General features: G+C 45.0%; 1 protein-coding gene across 8 annotated transcripts in view; it reads right to left on the bottom strand.

Annotated features, from left to right (window-relative positions):
• Positions 1-15,984, bottom strand: part of CEP170B (centrosomal protein 170B) — a 58,147-nt gene that overhangs the window by 17,936 nt on the left and 24,227 nt on the right. For 5 of the 8 annotated variants that reach the window (XM_018907146.3, XM_018907147.3, XM_018907149.3 and 2 more), the window contains exons 7-13: positions 11,159-11,260; positions 10,126-10,602; positions 7,876-7,938; positions 6,187-6,938; positions 3,981-4,166; positions 3,682-3,790; positions 464-2,239 (exon numbers count right to left, since the gene is read on the bottom strand). In XM_018907146.3, the coding sequence (XP_018762691.2) occupies positions 464-2,239; positions 3,682-3,790; positions 3,981-4,166; positions 6,187-6,938; positions 7,876-7,938; positions 10,126-10,602; positions 11,159-11,260 (3,465 nt within the window). The remainder of the gene's footprint in view (positions 1-463; positions 2,240-3,681; positions 3,791-3,980; positions 4,167-6,186; positions 6,939-7,875; positions 7,939-10,125; positions 10,603-11,158; positions 11,261-15,984) is intronic. The other 3 variants (XM_018907148.3, XM_018907151.3, XM_018907152.3) reach the window with 1 other exon arrangement.

Here is a 15,984-nt window from a genome sequence, read left to right as displayed (position 1 = left end):
ATATATTGCTTGTTCTCCAGTTTCAGATTCCTTCAAACCTGCCACCTTGGATATCAGCTGTCAGAAACATCATTATAAACTCTCATTATAAACTTTTCTGGGAGAAAGCTTTGAATCTTACAAGTAAAACAGATCAGATTTTTTTGTAGCACTAGAAAGGCATTAAATTCTATCTTTAAAAAAAAGCTATCAAATGGCAACTGGTTGTTCAAAAACAAACCACTGGAGTAGCTATTTGGGGTATCCTCACAGACAACCACAATACCATCTCACTGAGTATGAGAGTGCTCTGCCATCTCCAAATCCACATGAAATCTCAACATCCATGCTGCTCATTAATGCAAACTTTTGTACTCACCAAGGCAGCACCACTACTACTGTGATACCAATCCCTGGCAACCACCTGCAGCCTGTGGGTCAGAAACAGGGGAAGAGGGGAGAAACATAAAGCAGGAGCACTTACAGGATGATGAGGAGGAATACTTGACACTGCTTGAACGAGTCCTGCTGAAAGGCTGCTTGGCAGAGGCAGCAGCTGCCATTTTCCTGGCTGCAGCTCTCACCTCCGAAACGCCCGTCTTCCGATAGGACTCGGCGCTGCGGCCCGAAAACCCCGTCCTCGCCTGCGCCGTCTCCGAGTCACTGGGCACTGTAAATGAACCTGCCCGTTTCCTGGGCATGGCCAGGATGTCCAGCCGGGACAGCTTCTTCGTCTCCGTGGGCTGCTTGGTGCCCTGAGCAGTGGCATCCGAGTTGGAGGCTGCTTTGTCAGCATCCACGCATTCATTATCCGAAGCATCTCCCAGCCGGGCGCGGCGTAGCTTTGAGGCCCTTGTGGGCCGTGGGGTGGATAAACTGTTGGAGCGGGTGAGAACCTGCTGGATTTTCTGCACGTTCGAGGTCGTTTTGCTCTGGTCCTCCTTGGTGGTCTGAGTGAAAGGTTTCCTCCTGGGAACAGGCCGGGTTACCGAGTGCTCGTGGTCAGACACAACAGCATCTGGGACTGGCAGGTAGGGTGAGTTTGAACTTCTCTCGTCATCTGTGAAGTCAAGTGACCCTCGAGTCCCAGCGCTCCGCTTCATCTGGAAGCGTTTGGCAGCCTCTGCTCGGTTGGGTGCCTCTGGTGCTTGTGTTTTCCGCTTCTCTGTCAGCCTGTCCCGAGCGCTGGGCTGCCCACACTGGTCCTGGATGGATGGCGTGGAGGAAGACTTCTCCTTCTGCAAGCTCACAACTGCTTTGCGTTTTGGGGCACTTGCTGGGACGTTTTTGCCGCTCACCAAGCTGACTGTGCTGGCTGTGTCTACATCTGAGTCCCCTGACAAGGAGTCCTCCAGCTGACCAGCAGCTTCTGACGGCTCCAGCTGTTGGCTTTGACCAAGCAATTTGGCTTCCAGTGCCGCCAAGGCAGTTTCAGTGTCCTTAAGCAGAAGATGAGTGTCCTGACCAAAGTCCATATGAGTTGACCGAACAGCCTCTAAATCTTTAAGCAGAGGGTGACTTGAAATATGTGGGAGTTTATTCTGAGGAACACCACTGCTTGATTTATCTTTGGTAAAACTTTCTTGTCTAACAAAAGAGGCCGTTTCCTTTCCTGACATGTTTTCTTGATCTTGAGGAAGACTCTGATGAAGGGAAATGACAACTTTTCCAGCTGTGTTTATATAAGCACTAACATCTTTGACTGGTGGTTTTCCAGAAACTGGTGTGCCAGCACACTTGAAGGAAAACTCCTGATCCTTGCTGTCCTTGTCTGCTCGAGCATGGGATATACTCATAGAGAGCTTGGAGGGAACCTCTGCATCATTGCTGTCATCACCAATGTAGAACGAAGTAGAAACTGGCTCACTCACAGCTCTCACGTGAGAGATCCGGGTGGCTCCTGGCTGCCGGCTCTCTGATCTATTGTCTTCCCTCATCTGCTCTAGCATTTTGCTGTTCTCTTTGTATTTCTTGCCTTTTTCAGTGCTGAAGCCATCGTCAGATCTGCTGGCATCGCTGAGGCTATCCGGATCCAGGTCCTCCTGGATGAAGAGGCGGCTGCTGGAATCGCCATAGGCTTCCACACAATGGTCCTTCACAATGGTTCTCTTGGTAACCTCTGAATAGGACTCTTGGCACACCAGGACTGTGGGAGTGGGGCTGTCTGATTTATCACTTGGTGGGAGCTGGGGAAGAAGGCGCCTTGTTCTCGAGGGCACAGAGTTTTCTGGTTCCCCAGGTTTTGGGGGTACCCCACTTTCTGAAGAGAGTTAAGTGGAAAAGAATCAATTACTGTAAAACTGTGTCACTTATTTATTTATTTGTTTAGGAAGAGATTGATCCTGTAAAGTGCAAGTCCACAAAAGCACTCACAAGATGTGCTTAGAACTAAGGTTTTATGCAATATGAACATCAGCAGGGCCTGGTTGGTCCCTGCTCCCTCAGGTTTATCAGCACAGACATTAAATTCCTTTGCTGAATCATACTGCTCAACACCTTCCCTTCTCAAGGTAGTATGTCAGATTTATTCTCCCACAATACACCTCTCAGTACAAGCACTATAGAGTATAATGACATTGCTGGCATCTAGCATCAATCAGGCCACAGGAATGAGATGAAAAGCCATCAGACATCAGTGATGCAGTGTTTCAAGTGCCATTCTAAACAACATCACCCATTTGACTACATAGTGTTTTTCACAGTACAAGTTCTCCTAGACTCACATCCCAGAGCAAAGACCCAGGAGAAAGACCCTGTAATAATCAAGAGGCTCTGAATTAGAGCTCGCTGCCCCAGCATGTGTGGGCTTATCAGCAGGAACACTAGCACTCCATAGAAAGAGTGTTCCTGTTTCTCCCTGCCTCTGGCCAGGCCTCCATATCTGATAACACCTTTAAATACCAGGATAACTGGTTATTTGGCTACGGTAATAATACAAGCACACCAGGAGTTCAGTAACCTACATGGTGTGAAAACAGTAGCAATGATCTCTGAAACAAAGATTCCTTCTAATCTTTGCTGGATCTATCTACAGCTGTCAACAGCAAGAAGGTATGACAAGTAATCCCAACCAAAAAAAAAGGTTGAAAACATTTGCAAAAGCCAACAAAGTGCTTTTCTCCTTGTCTCACACACCAAGAGGGCCACAGGGTCCATAAGATGTCTTCCAAGCTAGGAAGCTGGAGGATATCAGACTCCCATCATTTCTCCCCCACCATATCTAGTTTTCTATGCTGATCTCCACCCTTTAAACAGGTCACTCAACAGCAAATCCCAAAACAGCCTAAATTCTCAGCACAGCCAGGTACAGGAGAAGCACCCAAAAATATGCCAGTCAGGAGCTAACTCCAAGGCTTTGTGCAAAGGGTTCTCATCTGGCATCATAAGGCAGTCTAAGGAATCACAGCTTGGGGCTGGTTAACACCCAAAGCCCTTAAAAGCTTTCCCCTTCCCAGGTTCCCTTTAGCCATGTCAAACCTAACATTTAAGAACCTCTTGAATAACTCCAAAATGCAAACCAGAGGCTTTCTCTCTCTTCAATCCACTGGGAACTATTCACTCTGTGCTTCCCATCTCCAACTACTGCAGCTAAAACAGAAAATAAGCTACAGCCAGATGCAGAGATGCCCTTAATTTTTGCTTTCCCTATCATCCTGATTTAGATTCAGATACCCTCAAACTGCAGTGTCGGATGAGACTTACCTGCACTTCCATCACCCTGCCCAGAGACAGATCCAGAGTCAGAGTAACTGTCTGCAAGGCTCGCCCACCTTGACACCCACTTCTGACTCCCTTGAGATGCTGCAGACATCTGCAACAAGGTGGGGAAGATGAGGTCAGAAAGAAGGTTTGGACACAAAACCCTAGCCACAAAATCTCTCCTCTCTCACTGACATCACTCGGTCTGTTCAAAATGGAAATCAAGCTACACATCACATTTACATCCAGAAAACCCATGTACACCTCCACCATCCCAGGAAATCCACCTGGACAGCTCATACCTGTGCTTCAGCCTGAGACCCATTCACAGCTTTTGAGGAAAATGCCTGGAGCAAGGGTGTCTTCTGACTAGTGCTATTTTCACTGGTTAGATGCTGAGAGCCAGAGTCATCTTTTTCACCTTTAATTATTGGTCTAAAGGTTGAAGAGATTCTAGAAAATTCAGGTGATTCAAGAACGCCAAAAACCTGAAAAGATGTTTGCATGGGAATATAAAAATGCAAGGAAACAGAACAACATTAGCCAAAATCTGTGAAAATCTGTGAAACATTAGTCACACATAAACTATGATCTTAAGGGGCCAGAAACATTTGCCAATGCTGCCATGCAAATCATGTAAATGATTTTATTCTGTACTCCACAGTAGCAGCTTTAAGTATACATATTCATACAATTCCACTCACACCCACCTTTCCTCTCTCCCTCATTATTTAGGGGCGTTGCCTTTAACAGCAGTAACTTTCACTGAAAAGGAGTTCCTTTTCAGCCCAGAGAAATTTAGGATGAGTGTTGGGAAAGCTATTTACCAGCTCATTCATGAACATTTAGACTGAGAAAATGGGAAAGCTCCATCCCCAGTGCCTTTCATAGACTGTAGCTGTGAATGGGCTGAGCAAAGCAGCCCTGCACTGCCACAAGGAACTGGGACAGGATGCACCTCTGACATGGGTGAGTGTTTGAGCTCGTGGGACAGATTCCTCCTGAAGATAAACAGGCTTTCTATGAAGGAGAGACCAGGACTCATGCCTCAGAAGGGCCTGTTCCTCTCACTTGACTGCAAGAAGTTCAGAGATACACCACAGAGAGTGCCTTGGCTGTGCGGAGACAGTCATAAAGATCTCCACTCTCACTGCTGTTAAAAAAATGTGCTTGCAATGGTGCAGGAGTAAAGAACAGAAACACCTTAGAACCAGAAGTTTAGTAAGTCCAGAATTTATTTTCTTTCTTCCTGGACAGAAGCACTGAGGTTCAGTTACCAGCTGTTTCACAAGTGGCAGGTCTGCACTGCACCAAGTCTATGGCACAGCTGGGCCAGAAGCTGGCCAGTTTGTCTGCCAGAGTCACATGGCTGCCAAGACTACTCCCCAGAAACATTTGTATTTTCATGGCATTTTCCCTCATACTTCCCCACCAGAACAATTAGTCATCTATTGTCAGGACTAGGACCTTGCTGTGACCTAAATATCATGCCCTGAAAGCTTCCGATCACATTTCAAACAAGATGGAAGGAACAAATGTAATCAAAAACAAAAGAGAGAAGCTAGATCCAGGCTCATAAACACGGTATACAAAGCTCTAAAGCCATGTTCAATTAAGGCTTCCTTTAAACCTTGCCATCCTTCTGACTACATTTCACTAAATCTTCATAACAACTTGCCAGTTTTGTTTTCATAATAGACCGCAGATGAGAGTTAAACCTGAAAATCAGCCAAACTTTCATTTGCCCTGCGGTTGGTTAGTTGGGTGCGTTCTTCTTAAGCCTCTCTCATCTCTGGAGTTTAGTTTTTATGCAACCATTCATGCTGCAAAATCCAAACAAGTACAGATCCATCTGGGATTGCCACTGCCCTAGATCACACCCTTTGCTATCTCAGCCAGCTGCCGCTTGCCCTGACAGCAAGCACTGCCTTTCTAATCAGGCACAGCCAAATACACAAACATCTGCCACCAAGGCTTGTAAGCACCAGCCCTTGGCATTTCCTGTGGCCTACCATGGGATGATGCATCAGTGATGGGCTGCAGTTCCCATCTTCATGACAGTGGGCAGGAAGTGATGCAATGCCAAGGCAGAGGCTTGGGAGCAGTCCTAGAGAGCAGAGCTGCTCCCAGCCACAACTGTCAGTAGGATCAGCCTAATCTTTATTAGAGGTGTTGCCTTTCCTCTAAACAGATGGCAAAGCCACTCTTTCCCTTTTGCTTCCAAATTCCATTTTTTAAGCAAGCAGCTCTGCTGTGGGCATATTTTGCCTTCTTTTACTCTGTAGGTTTTTGTTTGTTTGTAATTTTGTTGTTTGGATGGGATTTTTTAAAGACAAGCATCACAGTTTATTAGGGCCTATCCTTAGCACATCACCCAGGATGATTTTCCACCCCTGACTATTATGCCCTGCTACACCCAATTGCACCCCTTCATGGTAACAGCTAATTTAAGCCTTCCAAGCCTTCAGCCCTCAGCTCACTGGCCAAGCACAGAAAAGCAGCATTTACCTGATCTATCATTTTTCGGGCTTCCTCCACCTCTTTGTCCTGAGACTCTGTCTCAATGGTGTACGTGCCTGTCTCACTTACACTGTCTTCCTCATCATTCCTCCTGCCCTGGGCAGACTTCACCTCTGGAGGTGGAGCAGAGGCAGGCTCTGGTTCCGAGGATATAACCACACGTGGAGCTACAGGCATGGGCACAGGCGCTGCTTTCTCAGCATTTGGCTTCCCAGACTGAGCAGTCTCACGCAAGTACTCGGCCATAAAATCCTGAGCCATTTTCGACTTCCTCCCAACGCTCCCATAACTTTTGGCTCTGGGAGCAGACGAGGATGAAGAGTTGATCCGATCCTCGGTCTTGTCCCTCTTGAAGGAGCTCGTTCTTTGGGTCCCACAGGAGTTGTTGGTGGCTTTGCCCCCCTGGGCTGTGAGGTGGGACGGCGGCACTGAATTTCCCGGTTTCTCCACCGGCAGCGCATTCTTGCGCTTCTCCACCTTGCTCTTCAGTCCCGCATCCGTGTCGCTCTGGGATGAGTGAGCGCTGTGTGTGAAGGACTGGGACCGCTTCTTCCGCGGCGTGTCCTCAAAGAACTCAATGACGAAGGCCTGCTTGTTGTGCAGCATCTCGTGGGGGTCACGCCTCATCTGCCGCTGCAGCCTCGTCTGCTCTGTCGGACGCTCCCCACCCGACGTCGTCGTCTCCTTCTCCGCCTTGGGGTCTTCGGTGTCGCTCTGAGTCCCGTCCTCGTGCCTGTTGCCTGGAAACAAGGTATGTAGATTTGACCTTCATACTCTCAGTTGTTGTGGGCCTGTCATTACCTCCCAGTTGAAATTTATATTTCAGTTACAAGAAAAGCATTCTGTAAGATTAAAAAAACTACAAAGACATCTGTGTGGTACAGGGATTACACCCCATCACAAGAAATAAAGAGATGGTAGCTCCCTCCTCACCCCACTTTTCACCACTGGTTGGCTACCAAGTTAATTATTTATTTAAAAAGAATTCAAGAAGTACTTTCAACCTTATTTTTACTCTTATTTATTCTTATTTAAAAAGAACTCAAGAAGTACTTTCAACCTCATGGATTTCTGATTTTTTCTGATTCTGGTGGTGATTGATTTACATACCTAATGTTTTGTTTCTTGACTTTTTCAATTCAAATAAAAATGATGAGACTATTTTGCCATTCTACCAAATCACTGTAGTCCAAGACAACCTCACTTTCTCTTTTACAGAGCAGAAATATCTCTGCAGGATCAGGAAATAAAACCCTCACACTGCATAACATGAAACCAAATCCCTACAATGAAAGACCAGATCACTGCATTACAAATACATGCATCTCTGAGCACCCATGTCACCCTCCTCTACAAGGGGAGATAAACTAGAGGCTAACAGAAAAGTGGATTTGCAGGATTCTTTACTCTTCCCTGATATTTAAGAATCACACCATGACACCCCCATGAGTTACACCATCCTATCACCAGCCAAGCAAAGGTTAAATCATTACTTAAGAGTTCACTAAGCTTACACTAAGTTTATAAATATTTTCACTTATGTTAGCAACAACTGTCTCCATGTATCAGTGCCTGCCTGCCTCTTAGCACCTTAGCTCAGGACTCTCAGAAAGTAAGTTGAAGTAAAACAAAAAGTCAAAATTAAAACAAAAAGTTAAAAGTAAAACAAAAACAAACCTTTTTTTGGAGAAGGAAACAGGTGTGAAGGCACACAACACGATTCAGTCAACGACCAGGAACCTGTCATCGGGAGAACGGGGAAAGAGGTCTCTGCGCTCTAGACTGTAATATGTAGCAAGATATACTGGCTAAAACACCACGTGTTTGAAGGAAAACTGCTCAAACCAACTTGGCAAGTTCTCCAGACTCATGGGTGAAGACCATTTATTACATCAAGTTAACTGCAAAAGATTAGAATTTAATGCAAGGTCCATTCAACCCAGTAGTCAATTCTATGAAGAGTTTGCTAATACACTGATGAAGAAAGCCAGCAAACTTTGCATTGTGCCCTGAGGGCTGATAAGCTTCACCCTTGGAAGGGAAAGTTCTTAAATTAAAGGTCTTGACTAAGAGCTCTGATGAATGCAAAACAGTGAGGACACATGGAAAACATGCACCATGCTCACAGATGCCCCAGCAGAACACCATGCACATCCCCTCAAGCTGCTAAGACCTTAACACCCTGTAGTCTTGATACTGGGCTTTACATTCACCACATCGTTGCTGGAAGTGAACAAATGTTACTCAACCCCAAATGGAGGGCATTTCTGATCCTGGAGACCCAAACCTGGTAGGTAGACAGCAGCAGCCTCCAAGACATCTTTAACATTAGCCCTGCCAGAAGAACACGTTGCACAGCTATCGTAGATAAATGACATCTGCCAAAGCAGAGGAGGATCAGCTCCTCAGGACATCAACATTCTATGCTTTAATCAAATGTCCAGCGTTGATTTCTTGATATGCAAATCACACCCTGAATTACCTCAGCATATTTCCATGCCTTATGGACTGCAGAGGCAAGTGCAGCCAGTCTCTAGTGTTCCTGAGCATCACAACAGCAACAGCTGCCCAGCTCTCTAGTTTTCTCCAAGAGGAAAGAGCAAAACCACTGAAGCACATTTCTATCCCTGACAATGTTCTACAGTAAGTCAACAAAATCCAGTATGACAATAACATAAAAAATCCCAGCACAAACCCTTTCCTCATACAGTCACAGTACATAAGTACCTAAGACCATAAATAATGAAACACCTCAACGCTGTCCCTTATCGGGCAGAACTAGAACCAAGCAATGGCCAACAAAGTAGTTCAATTTCCATGCCTGAACATAAGACCTTTATGATCCTACAGGTTCCCAAAAATATGTACTCAAACCAGCAATTTGGAGGTATTATAATAAAACTCCTCATACTATGATGAGTTTTGGGGTTTTTTTTTCAAGAAGGTCAAAGCAAATATTCCTTAAGAGAAAAAAAGGCATAGCTCTTATTTAAGTAGGAGCTCAAGCACAAGTAGGTCTGGTAGCCTTCAATTTGACTTCATCAGCTCAAGCTGCAGTTCAAAACAATAGCTGTTCCAGAGGCAAGGCAGTGAGAATGCAGGAATCACTGGTCTCCTCCGAGCTGCTCAGTGGATAGCCCAAGAGAGACACCCAAACAAATCTTGCAGAACGTATTCCAAGTTGCATCAGAATTATATAAGTTCCACCAGCTGCTGTAAGAACTGAGCTCCAAACTTCACTTCAGATCTTTGAAAATCTCCAAAGAATTCCTCACAAGTGACACACTTAACAAGATACAGGTTCACTAAATCTGTTGTTTTTGAACAGAGCAGGATTTCAAAGAAGCTTTGGGTTAGGAGAATAAACCTTTTCCTACAAGCACAATAATTTCCTCTACTAGGGATCAAGTGTATCTCAACTCTACCAGTATTGTCTTTGTCAGCACTTTCTGTCATCCAACCAACTGGCTCTGGTCATTACCAGATGATCACACTTAGACTCCTGTGGACTACAGTTAACAAGAAAAGCCATTCCATCAGCTAGGAGAAGCCAAGAGAACCAAATTCATTGAAATATCTGTGTTTATCAGTCTGCCTGACCATATAAAAATTATTTTAGACATTTAAAAACCAAAATCTTTTTTTTCAACCAATTACTGCTGAGCTGGCATTATAGATGCAGAGGAGTCACATTAGTGTCCCCAAGCCAACATCACACATGACTTCAGGGCCAGGTGAAGAGCATGCTAGATGCATTCAAAATATCAACAGTCATTAAAGTAATATTCTTCATCTTGCAAATTTGCAGCAGAGATCATTAAGTCCAGTTCTCCTTGATAGGAGAAGGGTTTTCTTATTTTATTATGAAAGGCTGCATTTTGCATGGCCAACACAGAGCTACGTCCACATGACAAGACATTCACTCACCTTTAAGTGTCCTTACATGAACTGGCAGGTCACTCTTGGTACTGTAAACATCATCTCCTGCAGACTGCCTTCTCATCAGGCTTGGGTCATTCTGGACAAGCCAGTCAGCCACTTTGCTCTCTGCTGACATCACTTCTGTATGAGCTGGTTCCTTACTGTAGGGTCTTCTCTGTCTGAGTGAAAATTTTGTTACATGGTCTTTTATCTTTATTTTACCAGGGGTACCATCATCAAATTCAATGGTGAAAGAGGCATGACTCTGTACCACAGGGGCTACCACAGCATCAACATCTTTTGTTGGGATCTCATGGACCTGTGTTTCTGGAGATTTTGATGGCTGCTGAAATTCTTTAGTTGGAATCTCAAAATAACTTGGCTCTCTCCGGAAGGCAAACACAGATTGTTCTTGGGCATCTCTATAAGCAGAAATATTCCCATTCAGTTCCTCTTCATGTTGGGTTATCTCTTTTGATCTCTCTACATAAGTGGAAAAGAAAAGGATAAAATAACATTTTTTCAGTACTATTTAATTCACTTGTTTCAGCTTCTTGGAAGGGCTACTAATCACAAACCCGCTCTGCCAGAGAATAGATACACTGTATGTGCATTGAAATAAAACACTTCTTTGTGCAGTAGAGCACATGTTTGATGGAAACATCAGGTTTACTGCACAAGTGAAATCAAGATGCCTCTTCCATACACACAGATTGACATCAGGAGTGTTAAGGCCAAATGGCTCCCAAGGATGATGAGGTGAGAAACAGATACAGCTACACAACCAACTCTAAAACAAACTTAGTGATTTACTCTACAACTGCTGTTTCTAATGGTCAAATGTTTTAGTGAAAACATTTTAATTCCCCCTTATTCCAGTTTCAGCAGCAGTAACCTACACACAGGAGTGTGCAAATACAAGCACAAAAGAAGCAGTAATTAGTAGTCTTGAAACAGGATGGCTTCAAACAGTAAATATCAAAAGTCTGCCAAAATTTTGTGTCCTGTATCTTCTCCCACCCCATGTCCCCTCCATTACCTGAGTAATGTTCCTCTTGCCTTCTCTCTTCCTTGTTATTTGCATCATCTTCCCCCCACCAGGAGGGCTGCCCATAGAGAGGGGTGCGGTAAGTATTTGTTTCTAGGAAGAGGATAAGCAAATATTTTAACACAGAAAATACCAATTTACCAGGTTCAATTGCACAGCAAAAGGGGAAAAACAGCAGGGCCAGATGAGACCATGAACCTGTTACACCACAGTTATAACAACAGCAAATTATACATAATAATATGTTCAGGCTTTTCTTTGTTTCGCCCTTTTTTCCTTTTTACATTCTATTACAAGATACTAACTTCACCTCCCTTTATTGTTTTCATAGCTGTGTTTCCCAGATACTGGCTTTTGTCCCTTTCTTGCCTTACTATACACACAAAGTGGAAGATTTTTGGCAGGACAGACTACAAAACACTAACCACAAAACTGTCTTCAACTCAGCTGCAATTCAGGTGAAAATCTTTTTTCCTCACCTTAATAGGGAAGACTTTAGCTCTACCCTTTTTTGTCCCACCATGTCCTTGGATGTGTCCAGGCTAGGGATTTTTTGCACTATTTACCACTCCCACTGTAAGTGACACACATTCCACAACAGGAAATTCTTGAAACATTACAAACTTAGGAAAAATAGTAAAACCATCTCCTAACACTTTCATAAAGAATCAGTAAACTCTCTAAAGCTTATTTATAGTAAACCAAATGAATTGCATAGTCATTGTAGGACAGAGGTTTTTCTCATGGAGAATTTCCTCTAGAAAAGCCAGGCTTACATTTTTTCTCTGCTCAGTGAGCACTCACTCAAATATCAGGGCTTCACTGCAACAACTGGCACCCACTCAGTGGAGCTGATCCTTATTTTGTATTCCATAAAACAAGGCTGTGTTCTGGCAGTGCCTTGGGCTGCTGCTGTTTATGCAACAAATAAAAAGAATACACCCAATTTGCCTGTGGTACAGTTAATACTACAGTTTTTTCATAGTTCAAGAAAAGCAAATAAAGTAGCTTTTGTTCTTTCATCTAGAGGTGATAGAAACACCAGGATAGTTCAGGGGTTGAGGTTAAGATCCAGCTTTGTTAGGCTGCTTCTGCCTCTGCTCACAGCAGCTGTAGATGGCCATGTCTTGAAACCCTGGCTCCAGCTCCAGAGCCATAGCTGGGCTTCTACTGCCAGCTGCTGCTCAGCTTGTGGTTTTCAAGCCACACACTGCTCTGTGCAAAGCAGCTCTCAAACAACCCTGCAATTTTGCATTCCCTGCTTTAGTAGGGACATGACAGAAGGCAGTTGTTAGCATAAGGGAAGTCAGGAGATGAAGGGGAATTAAATAACTCAAATTAAAAAAGCAGCCTGATTTTACGCTGTTGTTTCTAAAGCTACACAGACCCAGTGGCCACTACTTCAGATATTTCTGTTCTAGGATCATTCCAGATATATAAGCTCATACACTGACAGTCCACAGGCAAAAATTTTGCTTTACAGATGCAGTCCACAGGCCCTTTTCTAGAGATCTTCTTCATGTTTCAAAGATAACTAAGGATCAAAAGAGGCTGAAAGTATTGCTCTCCTCCTTGCCTAGAGTGCATGGAAGATAAACCATGTTCCTATTATGTGGGCGGCCTTTGAAAGTTCAAAGGAGGAAGCATTTCTCACCATGATAAATTGGAATTGCCAAGCAATATGTTTCATAACTGATGGGTAAACCACTCATGGGAGAGGGGGGAAAAATAACAAAAAAACCTATTCACAAGTTTGTCAGTGAACCCTACTCCAGCATAGGGTTTGGTTTCTCCTAGGCTGAGAGCTTCTGTCACACAGCCTAGCAGAAACCTACCATCCTCTCTTCATGCTGTAACTTGCCCACTAGACCCCACCCCACCCATGCAGGATCTGCTCCACCAGTGTCAGGCACTTTGGGCACACCATGGATTATTATTACCCTGTGGCTTGCAGTACAGACCTTAGGGTTGATGGCCAAGAGGCAGCTATCTGGGGGAAGCCAGGAGAAGGAGATCAGCACTTTAACACAAATCCATTAGCAAGAGCCACTGATGTCTGAGGTCATTTGTGCCTAAAGGGATCAACTACCCTATAGATGAAATGCAAAGACCACCTGCACTCCACTGTTGCACAAGCAGCACCTTTCTCAAAGACGGGGGGGCTGTTACTGCTTGCACCTTGGAAGGAGTTGCAGCTCATCTCTCCAGCACACCCCAGCCCCAAAGGCCCCCTAGTCTAGAAGATGCCAGTGATCTATTCCAAGACAATTTTGTGTCCAGAAGGGCAGAAGAGAGCTAAGAGAGCTCACACCCATCCTGCAGGACAGAAGTCTTCCCAGAAACTGCTCTAAGATCTGTGTCCCATCTGAGTACAAACACAGGAGCTCCTGCCTTTGCTGGCCAGGAGCTTTTCTACTACAGCCAGGGGAGTAAGTCAGACTTTTGGTCAGACCTCTTCTGTTGATGAGGAACTTTGGGATTACAACTGAAGCTGAAGGGAGAAAAGAAAGGATTTATAAAGAATAATGATCCAGCTCCTCTGCTGTCTCAAATTTCCCTGAGCACTAAGAGGTACTTGGAAATTACCCTAACTGCCCCTCTGACAAAAGCTGGCACAAAGTCAAACCCCAGGGCAGGTCTAGGAACACCTAAAAAGAGTGCACCAGGTTGGCCAGAGTGCAGAGATCTGGGGCCATCAGGTGGAAGACACTGCACTGCACAGCAGCAGAAGGTTCCTCAGGCCCCATGACACAGAGCTCACATGGCACCACTGCTATGCCTGTTACAGCATCTGTGACAAAGCTGCACATTTGTGTGTGTGGCATTTCACTCCTTTCCTCTCCCAACCTCCACAATGAACAGGAACTTCATTTTAAAACTGCAAAGAGCACAGGTGGAAAGCTGAGGAGTCAGTATCTTGCTATTCAGGGACAGTTTCAATATTTTAAGAGCAATCAATATTTCCCCTGAGCATTCATATTAATTTGCATTTTGAGTCACTGTATCAAGCGACACAGTCACTGTCATTCCTGGCTGTTGCTGAAAGCAGACAGATCCTGAACCAGAGTAAAATTTCTCTGACTTCAGAAGAGTGTTTAACCCCAGCCAGCAGCCAAGCTCCACATAGCCACTCACTCACTCACTCACCAGTGGGATCAGGGAAAGAATCAGAAGGGTAAAAGGTAGAATAGTCACGGGTTGATATATAGGGAGTTTACTAAGGAAAGCAAAAGCCATGCACAGAAGCAAAGCCAAACAAGGAACTCATTCACCACTTCCCATGGGCTGGCAGGTGTTCAGCCATCTCCAGGAAATCAGGACTCCCTTACACATAACAGTGACTTGGGAAAACAAACAACATCACTCCAAACATCCCCTCCCACTTCCTCCTTCTTCTATATATTATATACTGAGCATGTGATATGTTCTGGAATATCCCCGTGGTCACTTTGGGTCACCTGTCCTGGCTGTGTACCCTCCCAGCCTCCCAGGCAGCCCCAATCTCCTTGCCAGTGTGGCAGTTCAGAGAGCAGAAAAGGCCTTGGCTCTGTGTAAGCCCTGCTCAGCAATAACAAAAACATCTCTGTATTAACAATTCTGCGTTCTGCAAAAATCCAAAACACAGCTCCATACCAGCCACTGGGAAGAAAATTAACTCTAGCCCAGCCAAAACCAGCACAAAGAGCTACATGAATTTGCTGCCCTGCTCATGTCAGAAGCTTCTGTCCCTTCTAATTTGCCAGCTCAACTGACACCTCTCCCAGCTCCAGCTCTAACACAACAATATTGTAGAAAAAGGGGAGGGGAGGGGGGAAAAGCACGAGGGGAAGGCAGCTAAAACAGATGGCCGTGACAGAAGTGGGCCAGGGAGCAGCTACACATGCAGTTGTGCCAGCGGGCTTTGCTCTTCACCAGCTGGGATCCATTTTGGGTAGCAACCTCAACCTGGACCTGCAGCATCCAGAGCAGCATGTTTGCCTGTGTCCCGAGACATGCAAAGCACCCTGAAGCCACCTCCTGTCTGCTCTGTTTTAGTGTAAGATGGATACTCTTGCAAGGGCAGAGAAACTCAGGGCTTGCTCAAATCAGCAGTGAAGGGAGGAACACCAATGAAAATGAACTGCTCAGTCATTTTAATGACATGAGACTTCCTCCAATTGATGGCAGCTCGTTACCACCTCTCTCCACTCCGTGCCAGGCTGCCCAGATGGTGCCAATTCATTTAGACATATTTCTTGGCTCATCAATTCAGGCAGGCAGCCCGAAAACCATCCTTTTAGATAACTGAATTGAGGTCAGCACAAGCATTCAGCCAGATAAATACTGAGCTACCAGTGATGGTGTAATACAGGGAAGACCACTGACATACACGTGTTCTGCTCCTGCATTTCAGTCTTTGGGGCAGTCACTCAAAAGGAAAAATGAAGGCTGTTTTAGCACAGAACAAGGGAAGTCCATTTGGTTAACAGCCTGAAAAAATGTGGCCTGTAAAATTAAAACAGAACTACTGATCACCTGAAGGAGAGGTACCAAAAGAGAGAATGAGATGTGTCAATACAAAGGGTGTATTTATGGAGAAGTGAATCACACAGAACACAAGGCCACAAACAGAAATGCACTCCAGGTGATGAAAGGCAACGGAGAAAGACTGTGTTAAAGCTGCTTTCCATCATCAAGCAGAAAGAAGAGCTTTCAAGACAAGCACATAGCTCCCGCTAAACAGAGGGGCCTGATTTCCCTTGAAGGTGTCCCCTGTGGTCAGGACAGGACTGAGCACTATGCTTTGCCTGAATCTTCACAAAGCTTCACACAATCAT

Source organism: Serinus canaria, chromosome 5 (assembly GCF_022539315.1).
Source record: "Serinus canaria isolate serCan28SL12 chromosome 5, serCan2020, whole genome shotgun sequence".
NCBI classification, from domain to species: Eukaryota; Metazoa; Chordata; class Aves; order Passeriformes; family Fringillidae; genus Serinus; species Serinus canaria.
The sequence above is the reverse complement of the archived record's forward strand: the minus strand, read 5'-3'. Positions and strand labels throughout refer to the sequence as shown.